The sequence below is a fragment of the Falco rusticolus genome, chromosome 9, assembly GCF_015220075.1.
Source record: "Falco rusticolus isolate bFalRus1 chromosome 9, bFalRus1.pri, whole genome shotgun sequence".
NCBI classification, from domain to species: domain Eukaryota; kingdom Metazoa; phylum Chordata; class Aves; order Falconiformes; family Falconidae; genus Falco; species Falco rusticolus.
The window spans coordinates 30,672,050-30,694,825 of NC_051195.1; the positions used below are offsets into that span (position 1 = coordinate 30,672,050).

At 44.4% G+C, this 22,776-nt stretch overlaps 1 protein-coding gene across 2 annotated transcripts in view; it reads left to right on the forward strand.

Annotated features, from left to right (window-relative positions):
* NEURL1 (neuralized E3 ubiquitin protein ligase 1) overlaps window positions 1-22,776 on the forward strand; it is a 165,726-nt gene that overhangs the window by 84,979 nt on the left and 57,971 nt on the right. For both annotated transcript variants that reach the window (XM_037400918.1, XM_037400919.1), the window contains exons 2-3: window positions 13,076-13,317; window positions 18,003-18,324. In XM_037400918.1, the coding sequence (XP_037256815.1) occupies window positions 13,076-13,317; window positions 18,003-18,324 (564 nt within the window). The remainder of the gene's footprint in view (window positions 1-13,075; window positions 13,318-18,002; window positions 18,325-22,776) is intronic.

Consider the following 22,776-nt stretch of genomic DNA (forward strand, 5'->3'; position numbering starts at 1 on the left):
AATTCTGTCAGGGCTTATAATGAAAGGGCTTTGAGCTTTTAGTTTGAAGCGTATTTCTTCAGAGAGGACTGGAGCTCTTTTGTGTGCTGTTGTGGTGACAGAAGAGGTGCTGGAGTAACCTCCCACTGTCCTCTGGTGCAAGGAATTGCATTGGCTGAGGGTGTTGAACAGCACGTGTCCTGACAGATTCATTAAAATCAATTGAAATCAGATAAAACTTATATTATTTAGAAAAATATCTTCCTCTTACTTCCGTTTATTTGCTGTTTATTTTGTTATATGCAGACTGTAAACAGTTTGGGGCAAGACCCATCTCATTTTTGTGATTCAGCATGAGGCAGTGGTTAGCAGGTAGGATCACTTTTAAAGAAAAAAAACATCTTTATGTGCTCTTGTCCTCAGGCAATAAGGATTCAGCACCCTTGTTTTTTTACTGGCTGGCCGGTTACAGCAGATGCTAAGGAAAACAAGTTCCTGTATGGACTGCTCCAGCAGCTATTTATAGCAAAATGTTAAGTAACAACTTCATGGGTCTAGCATGGGAATTGCTAAGAAAGATGATGGAATAGTATTCATGCTTTTTCTTTGGAATAAGTGCCAGGGATGCTGTTTATCGTTGTTAAAATAAACTGGAATTTCATGCCCTGATTGGCTGTTGCAGTTTCATGTTTTAATTCAATGATCCAGGCTCAGATGCTGGTCTGCTGGGGAAACGGGCTGGATTACTGGTAGGAGGTGTTTAAACTGGTGCAAGCGATGTGCTGCAGAGCCAGATGAGAGCAGGAAGGTCAGTAATTTAGATTCCACTTGTGACTGTGGTACAGAAAGTGCAGATTAATGAAGGAATGCACGCGTGGATGGCCAAATTCTTGCGTAAAGAAGAAATGTTGCCCTTTCTCCTGGATTTGTCTCAGTAGCGCTTAAATTATTTGCCTGCAAAAAATATATATGTTTTAATCATGTAGTGGCTAGCACTTGAGTGCTACTGGAGACCTCTCTGGTCTGGGCAAAATTTCTTGGTTATAATTTATGTTTGTGCAGCGAGAAGTTGCTGGAGAGCAGCGCTGGTGTCCTGTGCAGGGTAGGCAGCTTCACGTCTCATGCCGGCTCTGCCGGGTGGGCTGGAATTTTAGCAGCTCCGTGGTGGGGGAGTCAGGCATGGAGCTCCCACACGTTCACCCCAGCAATGCACTTGGGAAACTGCCATTTTGATGGCAAGCTCTGTAACCTCGGTACCCAGTGCAAGTTACTTTGCAGGAATACGTTACAGATTAACTAGTGGGTGCTACCAAAATAAATCCATCTAATTATAACTTTGTGAGGTGAGGGAGCCTTGGTTAATCACTAGGACCTGTTGCTTCAGGAGAGGAGTGGTGGTTTTTCGTTTTCTTTTCTTTTTTTTTTTTTTTTTTTTTTTAATGAGAAGATACGAAGCACGCCTGTCTTAAGGAGAACAAACGAGGAGAGTGCAAGAGTTTTTTTTTTTTTTTAAATAATAATAAGGGAGTAAATTTAAGTGAGAGAGAAATGTGCGGCTTGAGGTGAGGCCAGTGATGGAAAACTTGAAAGAGGGAACTGGCTGAGAAACAATTAAGACGATGTTAAATGTGGCTGAGTAGCAGAGGCAGTAGTAAATTTTCACCAGCCTGATAAGTTGCTAGTTCTAATAACCCCATACTTTTGGGATTTGTTTGCAGCCAAACATAATCAGGAAAAAATTGAATCAATATCTTTAGGGGTCTAGTCAGTGTGTAGCAACACTGGAATTTCAGGTGCATTTATCCTTCATGAGCGAAGAATATTCCATTTCACAATGGCATAAACCCTGCAGTTGGGAGACCCTCAGCTGATGTATGTTTGAAGGGCTTCCTTTTAGGATTGCTTTTGGACTTTATATTGAATGACAGTCTTTTTATTTGGGTAACTGGTGTGGAGGGAAATAGTTTGGAAACTGTACCGATGAACAACAAAGTGAGCAGTGCAATTTTCTCATGTTGAAAAGGGGAGTTTTCAGTTGATCAGAAAGAAATGAAAACAAAGAAAGACACAGAGATGTACTGGGTGACACTGTATTTACAGCCACCAGTCTGTAGAAAGGAGAAAGCAAGGACCTAAGTATGAGGACATCATCAGCAGAATGTTTTTGCAAAAGATTCGAAGGCCTGCTCACGCAGCTAAGCAACATGGTCCTTGGAGAGAGGGCTAAGTGCTCACTCCCTGGCTCCTGGGGTGATGCAGGCTGACCCTCAGCCCTGGTTGACAAGAGCAATGCAGCTGCAGAACAATGGACACTGTGGTGCTCTGGAAATTCTTGGTGCCTCTGTTGAGGGGTGGAAGATCTCCATTACAGGATTGCAGGAGCATCTGGAGATTTCACAACTGCTGTCCAAAGTTGTCTATAATGTTTCTGAACAGAAAGGAACATTATGCCTTACCAACTGTACAGCAAGAGCACATCAGGGCTGTGCTGTGCACAGAGATGGGTATTTGTGAAGGCAACAAAGCATGTGTGGATGCTGAATCCCCAGCATGGCTGATGCCATGAGCTCTTGAGGAAGAAGCTCTTTGCTGTGATCTAAGCTCACCTAGCATGTTGGGCTCTAAATCTTTTGTGGCTTTGAGGAACTGATGGTGTTCGAGGGTTACATTGCTATGATCTCAGGGATACTTCAGTTAATGCAATTCTGGATTTTGCTGTTAGATGAGTGATGCTGCCCCTGTCTTGGAGTGTTTTCCAGGCTCTTTCTAGAGGCAATCTTTGTTCTCTTCCCTGGAGCTACAAATACCAGCCCAGCACCCATCCCACCTTCTTGCAAATGCTGTCTCTGCAGAGATGTTCATGCTTTCTGTTCTATGTTGGGAAGCCTGCGCTATTCGAAGGTCTTACTGTTCACTTGCCTTATTCCAGGATCACTTGGCAGAGCCACAGTTTTTTGAGAGCAAGGTAGGATGGTGTCTCCAGCCTGGGGCTTTTGTCTTTCTCAGTAAGAGGTGGTCTCTGATTCAGGAGCTGTGCTAAACAAGACACCTAGGATATGGGAGGTCAAAAAAAGCAAGAGGTTTTTGGCCACAGTGTTTTGCATTCCTAACGTACGTATCATGCACTGGGATGAAGGGTGGAGCAGTGGCAGAGCATTGTCCATTTGATGATGCAGACAAGAAGCATAATTCAGAGATGCTCCTCATGACACTTTTAAGACCCTATCTTTTTCCACTGGTGATAGAGGGAGTATAAAGAACAGTATCCTAATGTAGCTCATTATATTGTGTGAGTAGCCTGCTGTGGGCCCAGTTCAGCATCTTGAGTCTAGAGGCACATCTTTGATTTTACAGAGGTATTACTCAAAGCTAAATCAAGGGTTTGGGTTCAGAACCACAGCTGCTCCAACTTGCATTTTCTTTGCAAGGCTTTGTCTGTAGGCTACACCATCTCTTGGATTTTGGTTCTGCAGGTCCATTTGCTTGTCTCTGCCACCCTTATGTTTGCTTTATTCGTGCTCTCCATTGCTCCCACCTTCCTTCTTGTCCTGAAAAATGTCTAAAGTTTAACCTTGACAGGTTACTTCTGCTTCTGGTGAACTCTTAATATTCAGACTTGCAAGCCATTACACTGTACATGGAAAATGTGCCCAGGATAGACTTTCCATTAAACTGTATTTAAATTGGAAGAGAATGCTGGCACCTCTACAAGTATTTTAGAATTAGATCCCAAAATACTGAGGCTGGTTAATCTTTTGGAAGAACAAAAACTCTTACTGATTTATATTTAGCAGAGGGAATGCATTTTAAAAACACAGTCTATATGAGGCCCCTTGAAGAAAACATCTTTTACATTGATTTGTAGTGCATGGAAGTACTACGTGGCCATAAAATATTTGCAGTCAGGCTCTGCTTTAATGTAGCTACTTTTTTGCAGTGTGAACTGTCATGAACCCTCGGAGAGTGGCTGCTCTGCAGGCTGTGCAGTGGAACACGGCTACCTCTGGGGCAGCAGCCTGGCAGTTCATCACAGCTGCGCCTGGTATCGCAGGAGGGGAAGGGGAAAGCAGCATGCAGTTAGCACTGTGGTGGAAACTCTGGGCTTGGGAGGGTGAGGCTTTGGTTCCAAACCACTGCAAGGTTTGTACTTGTGCCGTTCCCTGGGACCTGCCTAGCCCAGGTGCCTGCCTCTGGCACAGGGGCCAGAGGATGTGCTGTGTGGGGACAGCCCATGTGGAGCCACCGCTGGGCTTCCTGGCAGACCCGAGGACACAGGGGAGAGCAGAAGGTGAATTTGACCTCTCCGTGTGCTTGCATGAGGTTAGGGAGAGGGGAGGAGGTACTGTTGGCCCCAATCTCAGCAGCACTGCTCTTAGTTAAATGTCTACAATAACTACTTAAGCTTACTTTACATGACCATAAATTAGGAGTAGCTCTGTAATGTTAATACAGGAGTAAAATGTTCTGTGCATAGTTCTGATCTATATTAAGAAAATGAGTAACTGGAATTACGGTAGATGGGAGAGTTCACTGGTTTGTCCCAGGTGGACAGTTTCTGGAAAAGGAGCTGTGGCAGGGAACTGGTTCGTTAATGCAGTGGGTCAGAGAAGCAAATGTAACTTATTTTATAAAGTACACATAATCATGTGGCCAACAGTGTATCAGTTTATCTTCGAGAAGATAAGGATTATCAAGAGGAGGTAGCATGGAAAGTTTTGGGGTTTTTTCTTCCTCCTCTCCCACCATCTGCAGCATGGACAGATCAGCCGTGACCTTGGGCAAGCTGTTTCTCCTCCTCCTCCTGAAGCATCAGATATTAGCAAAGGAGAAAATTCCCAAACTGCACATTTGCAAGAGAAGGATAAACAGAATTTTTAAAACATCCCTAAATCTTAAACCAAACTGGATTTAATCTTGCTTTCTTTTGTTACAAGACATAAATACATTTTTACATTTCTCGTTACACTGCTGACAGACATTACCTGATCGCAGCAGAGCAAAACTGCTCTAAATCAAGGAAGAGATCTTGGATGCTTCGAGAGCACTATTTTTACTTTGATCATCTCATTTCCTACTCTAACTTATGATGCCTTAGTAATAATAATAAAGATGCAAAATCACCAATATGCAAAGAGAATAAGGTCAGAAGTGCCTTGTTGCTCTCAAAAATAATTACATGGCACAGGCAAGTCACTCCTGCCTGTGGCTCAGAGAAACTGCTGGAAGGTAGTATGGGGAGAAGTGGCTGCTGTTGGAGGGATCTCAGTCTCCTTTCCGTGGACCTGGCTGGACCCCTGGGGACGTGGGTCCTGAGGCAATTCATCTTGATACTGCCCATCTTGATGCTTGCACCTTCTTTCCTTACCCAGCAGACAGGAGCATATGGCTGCTTTCTTATGCTCTTTTTGTTCTTATGTGCTTAGTGGGCTTATGGTCTGCAGGGGCCTGGGGGGATTTGCACAGGGAGAGGGCAAGGAGGGAGCCTGCAAAGGGTGGGCTGCACTCGTGGGAACTGGAGTGGTACTGGAGGTCTTGCAGCCATCCTCCGTTCTCCATGGCATCAGTGGCTGAATTGCTACGAACAACTGTGAGAGATGCTGGGTAAGCCGTTGCCTAAGTAGGGACTAGGAGTTGGTTAATGATTGCATGGCATCATTACTGAAGTGGGAAGTTTAAGAATCAATTTGTAAGGGAAAGGTGTTTATTCTCAATAGCCTTATGTGCATACAGAAATACTTAGGTATTCACACACCTCTCTTATGATACCATCTTTTCTTCACAAAAAAAGGGCATGATCAGCCACCTTTGTGGTGGTTGGTATTTTTAAGTGCTTACAGTGCCATCACCAGACTGTTCCTCCTGGAGATGGTGTGTGTGAGGGTTTGCCTCCCCAGTTCAGTCCTGCCTTGCTGTCCTCTCCTCGGGCCTCTCTTGCGTTATAAGGATCTTCCTCACCTTCCTTCCCCCAGCTGGCAGAGTCTCCTTTAGACTCTGCCCAGGAACATCTTCTGATCTCTCTGTGGGTAATTTCAACCACTGACATTAGTTCACTCATATCCTTCCTACAGTCAATTAACAGATGCACCTCTCCTCTGTAGTTCTTACATCTCCTTTGACCAACCTAAATTTTTGCTCTTTTTTTTTTTTTTTTTTTTTTAATAAAGTATTACAAACAACTCAGGCTTAATGTAACTGAAGCAGAGCTCTTATTCTTCTGTCACTCCTCAGCTATTTTATCTTCTTTTTTTAAGCTTTGTAAAAATTGCTCCCCCCCTTAACTTTTACTAATATTCATAGCCTCAGCATCGTCTCCAAGCAATCCTTCATTACATCCAAGATGTAAGCAGGGACTTGTAAGTCGAGAGGTTCAGCTGACATTGCCAGAAAAGCCTCCCCCACAGGTAATTGCCTGGCACTCCTGCAGAGGTTAGGAGGGACTGTTGAACAGGACACATCTCTGCTCCTCAGGTACTGTGCTCCCTGTGGTGGAGGGCAAACGCACATCCCAGCTGAGCAGAGAGGCGGAGGAAATAGCAGGCTCTGTTTCAACACATCCTCCTAAATCTGCTCAAACACATCAGTGTCCTGAGTCTTACAGATTGTGCCTGCACCTCTGCCCCATCTTCAGGACACAGCCTTTCCCTTTTCCTTTCCTTTCTGCAAGCTTCAGTGTCTCCTCTCTCTTGCCATTGACAAAGTCTTACCATACTTGTACTTATTCTAAATTTATGCTGTTTTCCTGCCCTCTGCCCTTACTGTCACTTTTTGCATCTCTTTCACTAATTCTGTTTTTCTCTATAAAATCAAAAATCAGGTTCTTCACTTTGAAGGCTCCTCAGAAACTAACCACTCCCTACCACTTATCCACCAGGTCTGAAAGATGGATCTGTTGTGGATCATCCTGCAATCAACTGCAGCTTCTTTTGCCCACTTTTTATACTGGGTTGGGGGGCTTCTCATAGATGTGTGTACAACCACCCTTGCTGTTTTTCAGATCTGTTACTTTAAATACAGCTTTGCTTTTTGGTCTAAAAAGAAGAAAGCACAACTCTAACCTCCACCCTGACTGCTGTTATCTCCTTTCATGTGCATGTGGTCTTGTTTGCACCTGCCTCTTGTCTTGTAGCTTGCGATTTAAGTGGAAAATCTTACACTATGTGCGAACCTACTCTCTTGATACATCTCGTCACTGCTAAAATAGCACAGATGAAAATAAGTTACATTTTGGCTTTGACTTGAAGTCTTGGATGAGAGTGCTAGATCTGACCTGCTGGCTGAGATCCACCTCGTAGATATGTCCCTAAGTCACTGAAGTTTAACCCAAGATGCTCCATAATTTCAGGTGTTCTGGTTTTAATGCTCCAGAATTAACGCTTTTCATTGCTATCATCAAATGTCCCAACACCTGCAAAGCTGTAGTCTGTCGTTGTGGAAGAGCAAAGCTTTGCTTTTTCTTCGTGGTCATCTTGTAATGCCAAGATGAGTAGTTGACCGTGGTGACAGCAGTCTGATAGGGTCAATATCATTGTAAAAGGCACAGGGAGAGTTAGCTATAGACTGGAAATACATGGTTATTTGTTCCTCCAAGAACACCAAACATTTTTAAAGGCAGTGAAGACACTCTTGTTTTTAATTTGCATTAGTTTATGGTTCTCTTCTTTCTGTACTCATGTCCTGGGTCAGGCTGCATGTGAGAAAACACTGTTTGCAATCCCTTTTCAGTTTCCACTAGTGTTAAGCTAATATTTATTTTTAATGAACTGTATCTTGAAGTGTGGTTTTAAGAATGCATTTGTGAAGCTTAGCACAACAAATTCACTCTGTTTTTTTCCTTTTGAACTTAATTAGCAAATGTAAAGATCAGCGTAACTGGTTACACTGTATTTTACTGATAATTCTCGAAAGGATGGGACCACCTCAAAAAGTGGTAAGGCTTATAAGCATTCATTTCACAGCTGATGTTTTCTCCCTGTGCTGCTAGTAACCATCCAGCTTTGGAAAGGCTGTGCAGATGTTGTTTCAGGGTTAGGGCTTTCCTGCTGCATCGTGCCAGTGTCCCTGGGGCAGGGCTTCCCTTCCATTCCCCACACCCGCACATGGTTTCCTTTCCTTCCTTCTAGAACCCTTCATTTTAAATGCTTATACATTAGGGCTACCAGCCAGATGAAGCACTGTCTGTCAGCCTCTTGTGATAACGTAGTAATTTTGAAACCCTTTTCTCTTTTCAGAGTGTGGTGTTTTGCCCTGTCCACTCTTTTCACTGTCACTAGCCTGCAGGACAGGTACCTCTGCCACCAGCCCCAGACCTCTCCTCTCCTCCTCCCCAGGTGGACAGGGATTTGTCGTTCCCACTTACTCTGGCACGTCGGTCCCTGGGCTCTGTTTTGAAGTCATCTTTTCCTGTTTCTTTCAGTTCTGAATGACACTTATTTTACATGCTCTAAGAAGTTTATCTAAATACCTTGCCATTAGTTATGAGTTTGGAATGAGTTTTTGACAGTGTTCTGATAAGTGCTTATCAAGATTTTTTCAACCGGAAAAACCATATTTTAAAAAAGTTAAATCCAGCCATTTCTTGCAGCATTTAAGAAATCCCAAGCCTTTAAGATTTTGCCTAATGTTTGCAGACCATGAATGCTTCTGGTGAAAACCCCTAGCAGGCTTTGGGATGTATTTTGCTAAGCTGAGAACATCCAGTGCTGTCTTTTAAGTATTGTCTTGGTGCTGCTCAGGCCTTGAGATCCAGGAAACCAGGGACATCTGATGCATGGGGAGGGAGAAGTGTGCCACCTTTGGGGCAATATTTCCTTTCTCAAACAGGGCTCCGAAAAGGATGCTCTTCAGAGCGGGACATGGAAGGCAGAGCAGTTCAGGCTGCTTCATGTTGTGGTTCACGTTGATGTCTCCTTTGCCCTGGCTTACTAAAGGTTTCAGAGGATCCAGCCCACGTGCTTGTGGCTCAGGGGAGCACATGGTACATTACCACTCTTGCTGCTCTTTTGGCAGGCTTATGGCATCAGGGCAGGTTGTGTTCAGGGCTCAAACCCAGTATTGAACAAAATGGTTCAAACAGCATCTATTAGTGGGCACAAACTGAAAACTGAAGTCTATCCAATCATGAAAACCATAAGACTGAGCAGGTGCTGTTCTTTGTGACCCCCAACATGAAACCTGGAAAGCATGGTGCGCCTCTAGATTTGTAGCCCTTTGACACCAAGGCTGTTTTCAGACGGGTGTGGTTTTGCCCTGATGACTTTTGTCACAAGATACCAGTTTGTGTCACCTTGCCATGTTGTCACAACTGCTTGTTAGGGGGAAGTTGTGTTATGCTGCAGAGTAGGAAACTTGCAGTACCTTGAACATGCTGCCATATTTCAGCCTTCTTTCAGATACTTGTTTGCAATTTTTCTTTCAAGCATTTACTTCAGTTTGCCTTTGTTGGGTGGCTGATGTCACGTTGTGGCACAGGAGGAGTATGGGACAGACTCTCAGTTAAGGGAGCCTTATATGGATGCTGTGAAATCAGAAGGACTTCTGACTGTTTCACCAGCTGAAACTTTGGGTTTGTGAGTTTCACTCAGTTCTTTCACATAATGGAAAAAAAAAAAATAAAAAAAATTGAAAGGTACTTCAGGGGCCCCAGCTGTATTGTACCAGCATTGCTGGTAGCAAAGGCTGAGGGTGTCAAAATGTGTAGTAGTTTAAACAAGGGGATGGGAGAAGGCTGGAGTCCAGGTCCAGCCCAATGAAAACAAAAACCTTAAGCAGATGATTTATTTCGTTTTTAGCTGGCCAAGCAAGGACAGCGGTGCATCTCACCAGCTTGTGTTGCTGAAGTGTCCCTTTCCTCATCTAAGTCCAGTCCCAGGTGTTTGTGTTGCCATCTGGAGTCGCACACTGTCTCTTCCTTTTGGAGTGACATGCTGCCCTGAAGAAGTTAAGCAAAGGCCTTTGTGTTTGACCCCTTGCTTTGTAACTTCAAGTATTTGTAAGGTGTGAAACCCCATCACTAAATAGCTGCACTTTTAAAAAATTGAGACCTTTTCTGCTCCTTACCCAAGTCTGTTCATCAAGCAGAAGTCATCGCTGTGTAAGAGCATTTGGGAGAGAGAAGGGGGTCCACAGTGGTGCCAGACTGTCACAGCAAATAAGCATTCCTCTAACACCCTCCCCGTGGGGTCAGGCAGGACCTGTGGCTCTGTAACGCTGCTCCAGCAGATGTGCGGGCCGTATGCGGTCTTGTTATCAGAGCCTCTTTTGAAAGATGTGGGCAGTTTTGGTGACTCCATTACCGCATTTTAAAAGGGCGCAATGTCCTGTGGAGAGGTGCAGCAGCTATGAGCACAGCCAAGTTATCTGATAAAATTAGCGCACTGGGAGATGCAAATAGGTTATAATGTGTGTGCCCTTGCACTGCATGAACTTGTTTTGGTGAGTGACTGCTAGTAAAAAGTTTAAGCTACAAAATTCAGATCTGGATGCAAAGATGTCATGAATTGAATGTGTATTTACTAGCAGTTGCTTCTTTCACATATATGCATACCTAGAAACTATCAAAGAGGTGTTGAAAAAAACAAGACTGGAAATGACTAGAAAAAGTTTTTCATATTTTTCTATGGATCCCTTGATTTTAAATTATCTCAAACAATTGATTATATCCCTCAATAGGTGTCTTGTTTCAGAAATGACTCTGACTTCATATATATTGTAAAGAAGCTGAAAAATGCAGGAATGGAAGTTTTCACACTAGATGTTTATTTTTAGTTAGTCTGCCTATAAAAAAGGGGTATAGTGGAAACAGAGAGGCAGATAAGAGATGAGCAATGAGGAGATCCAGTGGCTTGAAAAATTTCTGCCAAAAGAGAGGCTGGGATGATTTGCTTTGACCATCTGTCAGCGGTCTTGTCCCTGCAGACCAGCGTGACTTCCCTGGGGAAGTGGAGTGGAGCAAGGTTAAGTTGGCCACTTCTGCTGGCTCTGGCTCATAACCATTTGTGAAGGCGAACGGCATCATGTTTGCAGCGATAATAGAAATACTTCTTTGCAAAAATACCATTAAGCCTGAGGAACACATCAGCAAGGTATCACTAAAGCTGACGGCTTAACAGGCTTCCAGAGGGTTGATAGTAGAGAACATAACTGGTTTGGAAAAAATTTAGTGATGCTGGAAGGGATTCAATCTCCTGTTCTTCGGGACATAAGACAGCCTCTAGTTAAACGGGTCTTAGGAGGTAATCTCCGAAGGTTGTCTCTGTACGGCTGCTGCAGCTTGCGGTGTCTTATGACCACCCAGTCTGGGCTCTGGGGAGAGACGGGGTGCTCTGCCCCAGGCCAGTAGCGTGCCCAAAGGAAAAAGGTCAGGCTCATGTGAACTGCTGCATCCTGACCTTCCCTGTGTCAAGCTCCCCCTTCATGCAGTCTGTTCCTCCTGATTTCCCTCTCTGACCTGCCTGCTCAGGTGAACGTCTACTTTCTCCTGGTGCTCTGCACCTTATTTCTCCCTTTCCGAGTGTGAGGAACAGGAGAAGGAAGATGACTTACCTTCCACGTTATTTTTAGCATCAGATAACTCCCAGTTGGCTCATTTCTCCCTTAAAGCATTAGTGTTTAAAGGTAACAGCCCAGTTTGTCTGCCCCCCCTGCTCTGTTCTGAAGGGATAGCACTGTTGCTGAAAATGGGAGGAAAAAAAAAACAGCAAGGAAATGAGAGGAGAAGGCCAGAGTGACTGACGCTGAAGTTTAATTAAAATGTTCTCATCAGAAACCAGGATTTTAAGTCCTATTGCTAGTTATTTACGCTCATTCTGATGATGTGCCATTACAACTTCATGTAGCTGCAAGCTAAAACTACCCCAAAGTCTGGGAGAAATAGGGTCTAGGCTTTTTATTACAAAACCAAGAGTTACATTAGCGGTATAAGCATTATTTTACAGTAGCTATATGAAGACATAACACTCAGCAATTAATTTATATGAAGAATGTATATTATTAGTTTCTATAGTTTACATGTGTGAGGAATAGAGTTTTTAACTATACTGTTTAGTCATGCATCTTTATGGTGCAGGCTGGCACATTGTTAAGGTCATATTTGCTTTTGTTGCACCCCTGAGTCTATCAAGGAATAATCCTTTATTCTGTTGATCCTCTGTTTCCAAATCTACGAGTATCTCCTCCCAAACATATGTGCATAATGTAGTGTGTATGTGCACACAAGGAAAAGGAAGCAGATGAGTTCAGTATAATGATTGTTTTGTGCTTGGACTGCTGCAGGCTCCCTGTTGAAAAGAAACTCGTGAATCCATTTGTTCATGAACAAAGCTGCTGTCGTGACTCTGTTGATCATGCATTGACTTTTTGTGTAGGGCCTTGGTTAGAGAAAGATGCAATCTCTCTGCTTCATAGCCTTCCTCCCTTTCTTTGCTTTCCTCACTGTAATCATAGCGTGCTGATCAATGCCTTCTTGACAAGGGGGATCTCAGCTGAGGTTCCCATCAGTGGAGGAGAGAGGAGAATGCGTAGTGGTTGTCAGAGGAATCCGTGTGGATTATTGCTGAGTGGTGCTTGAGTATAGATTAGCAATGTATGTGTCTGAGCTGGCGCATGACATGGGTGGATAGGACAGTGTCCAAAGAGATACGAAGGCAAGGGCTGATGGAGCTGCTGATGCAAAGGAGCGAGAGAAATGGTCAAGTTGCCTGGGAGTCCTCTGGAAGTGGAACTCTTTTTCTCTAAGTGTGACAGCTTTGGTGCAGCGACTTCACATGTGTTTTGCTCCAGTTTTGGAACCAATTCCTGCCGCCTTTTCTGATGTATGGCCTTGAAATGGCCTGTGATTTCAGTGCTGAGCTGCCATCTCCCTGTCATGCTCTGTACTATCAGCCTGCCCAGACAGGAGCCTTGAGTATCCTCATAACCTTCTATTGTTCCATATGCTCTAGAAACCCTCAGCAATTTACAGAATGGGGATTTGACTAACTTTTATTTGGAACTACAGTTCCCCTCTGAAGTACCCCTGATTTTGTTTTTGCGTTGAAAGTTTTTCACTTATTACCCACAACAGATTTGAAACCCTTTTTTTTCCCCATTCTGCTTTCAGATTCCATAGGCGGGTCGTTTTCAGCTTCTTCCCACCGATGCCACCACAAGCAGAAGCACTGTCTCCCCATCCCGCAGTGTGGAGTTCTGTCCATCAGCCCTCTGCTTTTCCATCCTCACACAAAGGGGTCCCAGATCATCATGGACACGACGCAGAAGGCAGTGAAGCGCCAGGCTAGCTTCTGCAATGCCATTACCTTCAGCAACAGGCCCATCGTTATATATGAGCAAGTCAGGCTTAAGGTGAGTAAAGGACGCCTTCCCTTATTGCCGTGGGAGCTGCTGTGAATGAATGTCAGGGTGTACCAGGCTTTGGTGCTGGCACCAGATCTTTAGCCCTTCCTTGAAAAGCACAGTAGTCAAATCTTGGCCTTAAAGATCTGTGATCTCTGTTGGTACTTCTGCTTTTGTCACTGTAGTTCTTGGAGCCATTGGTATAGACCCGTGTAGAAACTGGGAAGAAAAGGAAAATCTGTGCTGCAAAAGAGCTTATCTTGGATTTTAGACAAGGAACGACAGATGGAAGTTGAGATTGCTTAGAAAACAGCAAGAAAAAAAGAGCTGTATTGGTCAGTCCAGAAGGCGGCAGCCTCAGCATCTCTCTAGCCAATGTGTCCTCCAGGCTTTGCCTGCATCCTGCAGAGCAGTTTTACTGGGTGGGCCAAGATAGGGTGAGGAGTTAGGTAATGTGTTCAGTTCCACAAGGAGCACTTTCTTCCCATAAACAAGGCAGCAATGAGGCTGGTCTTATGGAGGTGGGAGTCAGCTTCCTCACAGCCAACACATAAGAGGTGAAAAGGACCTGGGAGTGAAGATGCTTGCTCCTGTGCTTGGCAGGGAAGATCGAAGGGTTTGACTGAAAGGATGAAAGGAGCAGTCAGTGCGGTCACAGTTGCCATCTAAGAAAAGGGTTTTTCTGTCAGTCTGCTGACTGCTTTGTTGAATCAGTCACCTGATAGCATTAAGGTCAGAGAACAGAACATTGCAGGCATCACATTTTTCTGGCTGGCAGAGGCTGCTTTCACTTCCTTTGTGTCTGTAGTAGCCAGGAGGATGGGGTTGGTACCCCTTGTGCTGCAGCTGGTGTGGGAAGTTCAGCTCCTCTAAGACAGCATGCCTCCACATGTACCAGGAGCTGCTTCCTGATGAAGAAATTAATCGGTCCCCTCAGGAACTGAAGCACTTTTTAGGCTCTTGGCACCTTGAAGGAGCTTGGAGCCCTTAAAACTTCATCCGCAGATACTTTCCAATATTTGACCTCTGGTTTGTGGGACTGCATTTTTCTATTCTGAGCTGATTTCATGCCTTTCATTGGCACAAAGAATGTCATCTTTGGCAAGTTTAGTTCGTGACACACATGAAAGATCTGCCTGCAAATCCTTCATTTACGCATGAGGAGTTTTCCAGGAGGTTTATCTGCATATAGCTACTGAATCTGAGTGATCCTGCTGTTGCCTACTGCTAGAGGTCCCAGACTGCGGGATATCAGCATATCGGCCTTCCCTGGCTCTTCCCTTACAGCCAGCAAAAAAACAAGAAATGAGGAAGATGCCTCCTTTTGAAAATATAGAGAGATTTCAGTGATTTCAGGCTCAGGTCCATAGGTAGAGGATCCCTTCTACATGTTTGTTATGTTTCCTGTGGAGCTCTTACTGCTTCCATTCAGGCTAGAAACCCAGCAGGACTCACTCACATTGCCTAATGGGATTTTTTTTCCACGTTGGCCAGCAGTTTGGACAAACAACTGCAAAAAATGATTTGGGAGGAGATGAAAGCAGCATTTCTTTTTGAAAACACCATCAAAGATTTGAGTGGGTTTAGTGGTTTAGGCAAAGGTTCTGGGTTATTTCTTCCTCATTCTGAAACAATGTAGCTATCTCTGGAAATTCACACTTGTTTATCATCCTGTATTTTGGGATTTTAGCTTGCATAACATATGCGAAGAATACGCATGCAAGTCTACACAAGGGATTTAAATGTAGAGCTCCTGCTGAGTCCAGTGGGAAAGTCTCATGGGAGCAATCAACAGGCTTCAGCAGAACTTGTACTCTAGGGATGGATGGAAATGTGAAAACATCTTTGCTTCTCTGATACGTCCATCCTGCAATTGCCTTGTTATTTTGTGTGCCTGTGGAAAATGGTGTCTTAAACCTTCTTACCAGCTAAAGACTAACCATGAACCCAATCATTCAGGTCCTATGAAGTTTAAACTCGCTTTGGAAAACTAGAGGAAAGAAGTCAGGAGGTTTCTTTCTGTTTATTAGGTATCGTATCTTGGATTTTATTCTGAGATTTCTTTGCAGCTTTGGGAATGCCATCAAGCAGCCACATTTCCTCCTCCTTTGCCTCCAAGATATATATCCCAGTATGGTTTCTTCCATGTAATTCAGAGCACTGCTAGGGAGTGGAGTGAGGTTGTTGAAGGTGACACAAGGCGCAGGGCAGTAAGGAGCAGGAACCTGAATCTGTGGGAGCAGCCATGGCTTAGCAGTTTGGATGTAGATTGTATCTTTTCCTTCCCTTCTGGTACCCGGTGGACCTCCCAAGCTTTTCTGCTAGCAGTGGCTGCTGAAGAGAGATTTTGGTCCATCATTAATCATTGCCTTTTTTAGCAAAACTGTGTACCCTTTGTCCAGCTGCATCTAATTCTTGGCAGGCTTTATACTAGATTTTAATTTGGATATTAGTTTGCCTGTGGTCAGACTGTATTGAGAACTGTTTATAGGTGCTGATTAATACATGGAACATGTGCAGCCTTGATTACCATATGACTATTTACTTCATGCGGTTTGTGATTGCTGTGAAGTATTGGCAAGAGACTGTGAAGGCGTAAATTGTACAAATAACAAGGCCATATTTATCTCAGACCCAAAAGCTTTTAGGGCTTGCAGTAAATTTGCTGCAGTAAATAATCTAGGCTTCTTCGTGGAGTGTGTGTATATTCCCCATTTTGTCACATGCACACCCCATCCACCCCCCTTGCACTGGGGACATGCATGATCCCATCCCATCCTGACCAGGCATATAAAATAGCAGATCTGCTTCAGTCCTTTTTAGTGCCACCCCGGTGTCCATCCCGTAAGGAGGAGCTTCCCAGGGTTCCTGGGACTGAGGTCAGTGCTCAAGTGTTTCATGTAAACGCTTTAGGTGCTTGGCTGGACTGAGTAGCAACGAAGAGCAGCACTCACTTAGCGGAGGACCTGGTTATAGATAACTTTTTTCTGTAGCTCTGAGTTATTTTCTCTGATACTTTAATTACAAACCAGAAATCTCTAGGTTTTGAACAATGTCTTTGTTGTGAAATTGTTGTGCCCCCAAGGACATACGTTCCAGGATTGCCTTGGAGAGGAACATGTGAAAGAAAAATGCAATATTTACAAGTGTGATTAGAAGAGAATTCAGAAGTCCAAAGAAAATGTCTGGGAGAATCCCTTGGTGAAAATCCTGCGCTTCTAAGCTGGGACACGAGTGGCTGCTGCCAGGCTTTTGAAGACAAAATCCTGCAGTCCTCAACAGTTCAGTCGCTGGCATTGCCACTCATCTGTGCGGTTAAGCACTTTGGCAGAGCAAGAAGTTGCAGATAGGTAGCAAGTTTTGTGTGACATCTGGTAGGCAGTATCTATCCATGTTTCTGCTCTTGCCCTGCAGCCAAAAGCGAGTTTGCTTGAGGCTGCCAATGCTTTGATGGAATAGGGCTATCTCAATTGCTTTTGTGTTTGCTGCAGGTTCAGCACATGAACAGAAACACCGGTTACGTGTCAACAGGCATACAGGAACTGTCTTGGTCCCACATCAAGATTGGATCCAGCATCCTTAGGTCTTTCATTTCATAATCTGGATGCTGACAGGCTGAATCCCTTTGAGAGGAATGGTTCCCAGTACGTTCATACTTAACAAAATGAGAGAAGAAATTCTCCCAGGGCATCATCTCTGTCTGGGAACCATACTAGCCCTGGAAGACTCCCTGCTTCCATGGGAAGACAAACACCTTGAAACTAGGTCGTGTTTTGGATGTGCTGTGCGTGTTTAGGACCCACTCTGCTCCTGTCAGGTCCCCTCCAATACAAGGATCAGTTCATCTGAGAAGAAGCTGATGGCTCTGGAGGCATCTCTGATCCATTGCCCTGCTGTATCTCAGGTGCAGAAGGGTGGATATGACACGTGCACCATTCCAAAAGCTATAGCAGGTGTTCCTGACCCCAGACACACTGAGTAACCGCATACTGATGTGTGGGGTGCAAATGAGCACAACAAACCTTGAAAAACACCACTCACAGCTGAAATAAATAGGTTTTCCCCAATCATAAGAACATCTATTGTTGTCTCCTAATTGTATATTTAATATAGTTAAATGCTTTAAGTTGTGCTTTCCCACACACAATTTCTCTGCTGCAAGGCTGTGATTTCATCTAATCTGACATACCAAACAGGGGTAAGACTGGCTTTTACTTGGCTGGGAAACTCAGAAAGCCCTATGGTGGTAACTAATTCTGGAGCCAGTGCTTTTCCCAGAGGTCATGAGAGCCCCCATCACCTGAGCACCATGGGGGAAGAGCTCTGCTGCTGCACATGCTGAGATGAAAGCTCTTATGGACATTTTGGGCACGTTTTGTGAGAGGATGATTCTTAAGCCAAAAGGAATTACCCTAGAAATAGAAGTGAGTCATTATGCAGCTGTAATTACATTTCACCTCTCCGCATAGATTTAATTTGATTTTTTTTTTTTTAATATGTACATTGTATCCTAAGTGTGCACCATTGCTGCTTGCAGCTGAAAAAGCTACATCAGTGTCTGGTGGGTAAAATGTTTCCTAAATCTAGTGGGTTCATCTGTGTGGTGGCCATCAGTGCTTGATGGCACAGAGCCTGTAGTGTGTAAGTAGAGGTTCAAGTACCAGATGCTGTTATTGCTGCTGTTATCTTTGCAGATCACTAAAAAACAGTGTTGCTGGAGTGGGGCTCTTCGACTCGGGTTTACTTCAAAGGATCCATCAAGGATTAACCCTGACACTCTGCCGAAGTATGCATGCCCTGACTTGGTTTCCCAAAGTGGTTTTTGGGCCAAGGCTCTTCCAGAAGAGTTTGCAAATGAGGGAAACATCATAGCCTTCTGGGTGGACAAGAAAGGACGGGTTTTCTATCGGGTGAACGACTCCACTGCGATGCTCTTCTTCAGCGGCGTAAGGACAGCAGAGCCCCTCTGGGCTTTGATTGACGTCTATGGCCTCACTCGCGGAGTACAGCTCTTAGGTGAGTACCTGGGTCCAAACATGCAGGGATGATGCTGAGCGGTCCCTGGCAAAGGGCCAGCCTGACACTGCCTGGCCCCCTCACTGTGCTGGGACAGGCGCAGGGAAACGGCCGTTGTTCTTCCCCCAGAGTATCTCACGACTTCAGCCTGGATCGGTGGGTGTTTGAAACTTAGCACGTAAATATAACGTGAGTGGGAGGTGGGAAACAACCGCTACAGTATAGCACTAGAAGCCATCTGTAAGTAAGTGGATTTCTGCTCGGTGGTGTTGCTCTATCAGAGCACAGTCTGGAGTGTGGCAGATACCTTGCAAAACTCTTTTTTTCTCTTCTGCTGCTTTCCCCATGCCGGAGTGAGGAAATGCATTTTACATGCTATGGGTACATCCTTCCTGGATGGCACTGTTATGATTTTCCGAGTGGTTTAATGGGCAGATTTGAAATATGGATATCTTCAAAATTACCTGTGAGAAGCTGCAGCTGGTTTAGCCAGGCTGTTGCTTTCACAGAGGAGTTTGGTTTGTCCTCTGGAGCCTGAAAGTTGGATATATGGTTGGGGTTGGAGGACGAGGGGTGCTGAGTGCCTGTGTCTTCTGCCATCCTCAGCTGAAGTGGAAATAATTTGGCATTCATGAGGACTCAATCTAGCCCCATATGTGCAGGTTGTCAATGTCTGGGCTATTTGAGTTTATATCCTAGAAGATATTAAATCCTAGAAGAATTGAAAAGAGTGTCCAAGAACCCAACTTAAGGGGCAGCTAGGTTGCTGGGGGACCAGAGGTCAGCGTGCAGCTTTAGAGCTGTCTTTGCATTGTCACTGGGAGGCAAATCACAGCACTTCTCCATGTAACAGTAGTTTCATGGGTCTTGTTTTCACCGTTGAAAAGGTTACATGGTACCTGCTGACCCTCATGAGCTGAAGTTCCTTCTGAAGATGAGATGATCTTGCTAGGCTGAGAGAGATCCTGGCTTTTTCCTGTCATGCAGCCTGATAATCTCTGTTAAAACGACACCTTCATGCTATACATCAAAAACTTTGATGGAGCTTCTTTCTGATAGTTCTGTTTTCTTTCTGCACTGCTTGCTGTATTAAAAAATGTGGTGGCAACACTGCCCGTAGCAACCTACATGGCAGGGAAGACAGATGTGGGTTCAGCAGGTTAAGAAAAGGGACTGACCTCTTCTTGCTGCAAAAACTACCAGCCCAAGATTGCACAAGGCAAAGGAAGTAAGGAATTTCTTAGCAGCTTTTTGTTTTCTTTTAGGAGCAGAAAAAGTTGCCTTTTGATGTGAATCAGCTTGAATCGGAGCCACTAGGCAAAAGTTTGTAGGCCAAAGTGGTGATATTTGACTTGGGATCTAGAATGTCATGCCCACAGTTTAGGTAGAAACACGAAAGACTCCAAGTCCTCTGGCTGTTCTTGAGAGATTTGTCACCTCGAGGCTTCTCTGCCTGATAGATGAGATCCCATAACTCTGGATTATGTTTCCTTTCAAAACACCCAGGAAATCATTTCCTATCCATCGTCTGCCCCTGTGTTGTCCTAGCATCTTCTACATCCCCTTTCACAAGGAAATTGTGACTCTTGCCGGTCACTGACTTGCCTCTAGTCTAACAGGCTCCGGACTCTCTGGTGGGTATGAAGTCCCTGAATGAAGCAGGCAGCTTCTGAGTTTACACAGTTGGCATGGAGCTCAAATATGTATTTGTAGCTGTTTCCAGAAGCCTTCAGCAGGATTTAAGCCTAGCAACTGTGCTGAAACCTCTTTGACTTGAGTCCTCTCTGTCTCCATTCATTATTACGCAGCACTGGAAGTCAGAGCAGGGAAATCATCGGCTGTGTTGCCTCTGGATCCTATAGACTTACCCACAGCAATGCTCTGCGTGCCTGTTTTAGTGTAGCAGACCACACATATAGTACAGGACAACTTGCCAAAAACTCCCGGGACTTGAAATCAATTTCATAGCTTAGCTACAAACATATGGTCGAATTCAGCCTGCTATGGCATGCAGGGCATCTAATGGAGGCTGGGGATGCTGGAGTGGTATGTTGAACAGAAGAGCCTAGCATTTCAAATTTCAGTTCAGTGATTTATTGCACCCCCCAGCTCCAAACATGTTCCTTGTTCTTGAGCCTCATTATTTTCCCAATGGCTGTAGGGTTGCAGGGGCATAGTGCATCTCTGCACTGCCTCCGTTTGCTTTTATGTGTATTTCACCCAAGAATTTGAGTGAATCCAAAATCCAAAAATCCAAAAGCCTTACCATTTCTGGTGGCTGTCTCTCTGTTTATCACAGAATTATTCCCTCCCCACTCCCAGTTATGTAACTTCACTTCCAAAATCAGACTTGCCCAAAGGAAAGACATGCAGCAGTAAGTCTTGTGTCACTGCAAGATCCCATCTCTGCAGGGGTATGCATGATGTGCATTTGTGTCCCCCCCCCAAAATCACAACTTCCAAAACTTCACATTTTTGTTTCGCTCACCTGCACTACAGTAGCAGTTCCAGCCAAAATAAGGGACCCAGTAAAGCAGGGCAATGACCAGATCTAGTGACACTGTTCCTGTCTTACAGATTTAATAAAGAGACACTTGAGAAAAGGGGGGGATCTGAAGCCTGGGAGAGTTAAAGGATTTGCCAAACGTTATATAGCAGTGTCACCCAATTCAGGTATGCCATCAGCCTTGTTGCGCAGCTCAGTCCTGCCTCCTTCTCTGTCAGCATCACAGTCACTGCACCACACTGGCATCACTGAATTGTGCCTGTGTATGAAAAAGGAAACAGCTGGTTTGTACCTTGATTTTTCATTTCCTTCTGCTTATGGCTTTACCCGTCAGCATTAGCCTTACTGATAATTACCCATATGTCATTATTGCTGTCAGTGCACAGCTTCCTGGGTCTGGCTGCCCTTGCTGTATGTTCAGAAGCAGAGCCCTTTAGGCAGCTTCTTTGCCTGTATGATTTCGTTCTGAAACAGGTAAAGAGGGCTTGCATGGTCCACTGCATCTCAGCCGAGGGGAGGTCAGGAGCTGAGTCTGGATCACGTCTTGCCTGTCACTGCTAGGGTGAGTCAAAATTAGAAATTGGCTTAAATCCACCTTGAAGGTGGCTTCAGTAATGAGGTTCACAGTGCTCCCACGCTTGCTCACAGGTGAAAGGTTACTCGTTGCTTTCCTCGCCTCTACTCACATTATAGAGATGAAAAGGCTCAAAGTCACTGAGGAATCTGGTCTCCTCTGATGACAAGGTCTCAGCTGGTTTCATGCCACAATGTAAAGGCCCACATAGGAGAGGTTGTTGCAGTCGAGTACATGTACGTTCTGTGTCTTAGAGCATAGGTTTCAGTGTAGGTGCAGGCTTACGTGACCTGTAAACATGCCCTTATACAGTGACTCTCCTGCTGACGTGCTCAACTTGCAGGCAGGATGGTTTACAGCTCTGCTTCCCTTTTTGGGCAGCTAGTTTTGCACAACTGCACTTTTACATTCCAGGATAATTTAAAGTAATATTTACTAGAAATGTGGCTTAGCCTTATGTTATCACTTCAGCATACACACATGCTCATTCACACTTTAAAAAGAGTCCGAGAAAAATGGAATATAAGCAGTCTGTTGCCTTGCTGCTATAATAAAGCATCAAAAAAAGAAAACGAAAGGACCAGCTGTTTAAATCTTGCGGTCTTCAGAGCCCTGGAGGAAGGATGGCGGTTCATGGGAACCAGTGTTGTCTTACATTAGCCTACTTTCAAGCACTAGGCTAGTGAGCCTGGCACAGATTAAGAAACATTCATGTACACTTTCTGTGTGGTGGCAATTTTCCTCAGTGATGTGTGTGTTAAAGCATAATGAGTGTTTTCAGCATTTTCCCACATCTTTTGGTGGGGAATTCCAGGTTTACCTGTTGTGTGGTGCCTTTTTGAAAATTGCCCCTTTTTTTTTTTTTTTTTTTTTTGACAATGAGATTGTAGTACGGGCTTGCAGAACGGTTAAGACTGGAAGGGGCCCATGAAGATCATCTAGTCCTACCATCTAGTGTCTTTTCATTCAAAGCACAGCACATGCTCTAAAAGTATGGCAAAATGGGACTGCAAAGAAATTATGATTTCAGCATACCCTTCTACCGGCCCTGCATTTCCAGTGGGTAACATGAAGAACGGTCTGTTCATTTTCCTTGGTCCCGTTCATTACTAATATGGTCAACAACCAACCCTCTCTACTGTTTATTACTCTGTTCGTGCTCTTCTCCCATCCATCTGTATTTTCATTCATTCAGTATTTTAAAGTCTCGGTCTTTTACCAGCACAGACTTGGAAAACCAAGAATAATTTTGTTTAGATTGGCACACTGAGAGGCACCTGTTGAAAGCAAAGCTTTTACCTCTTCTAGTATAAAATACGTGAAAAACTAGTAAGATCTTGTGAACTGGGAAGTTTTTAAATGCATATGAATT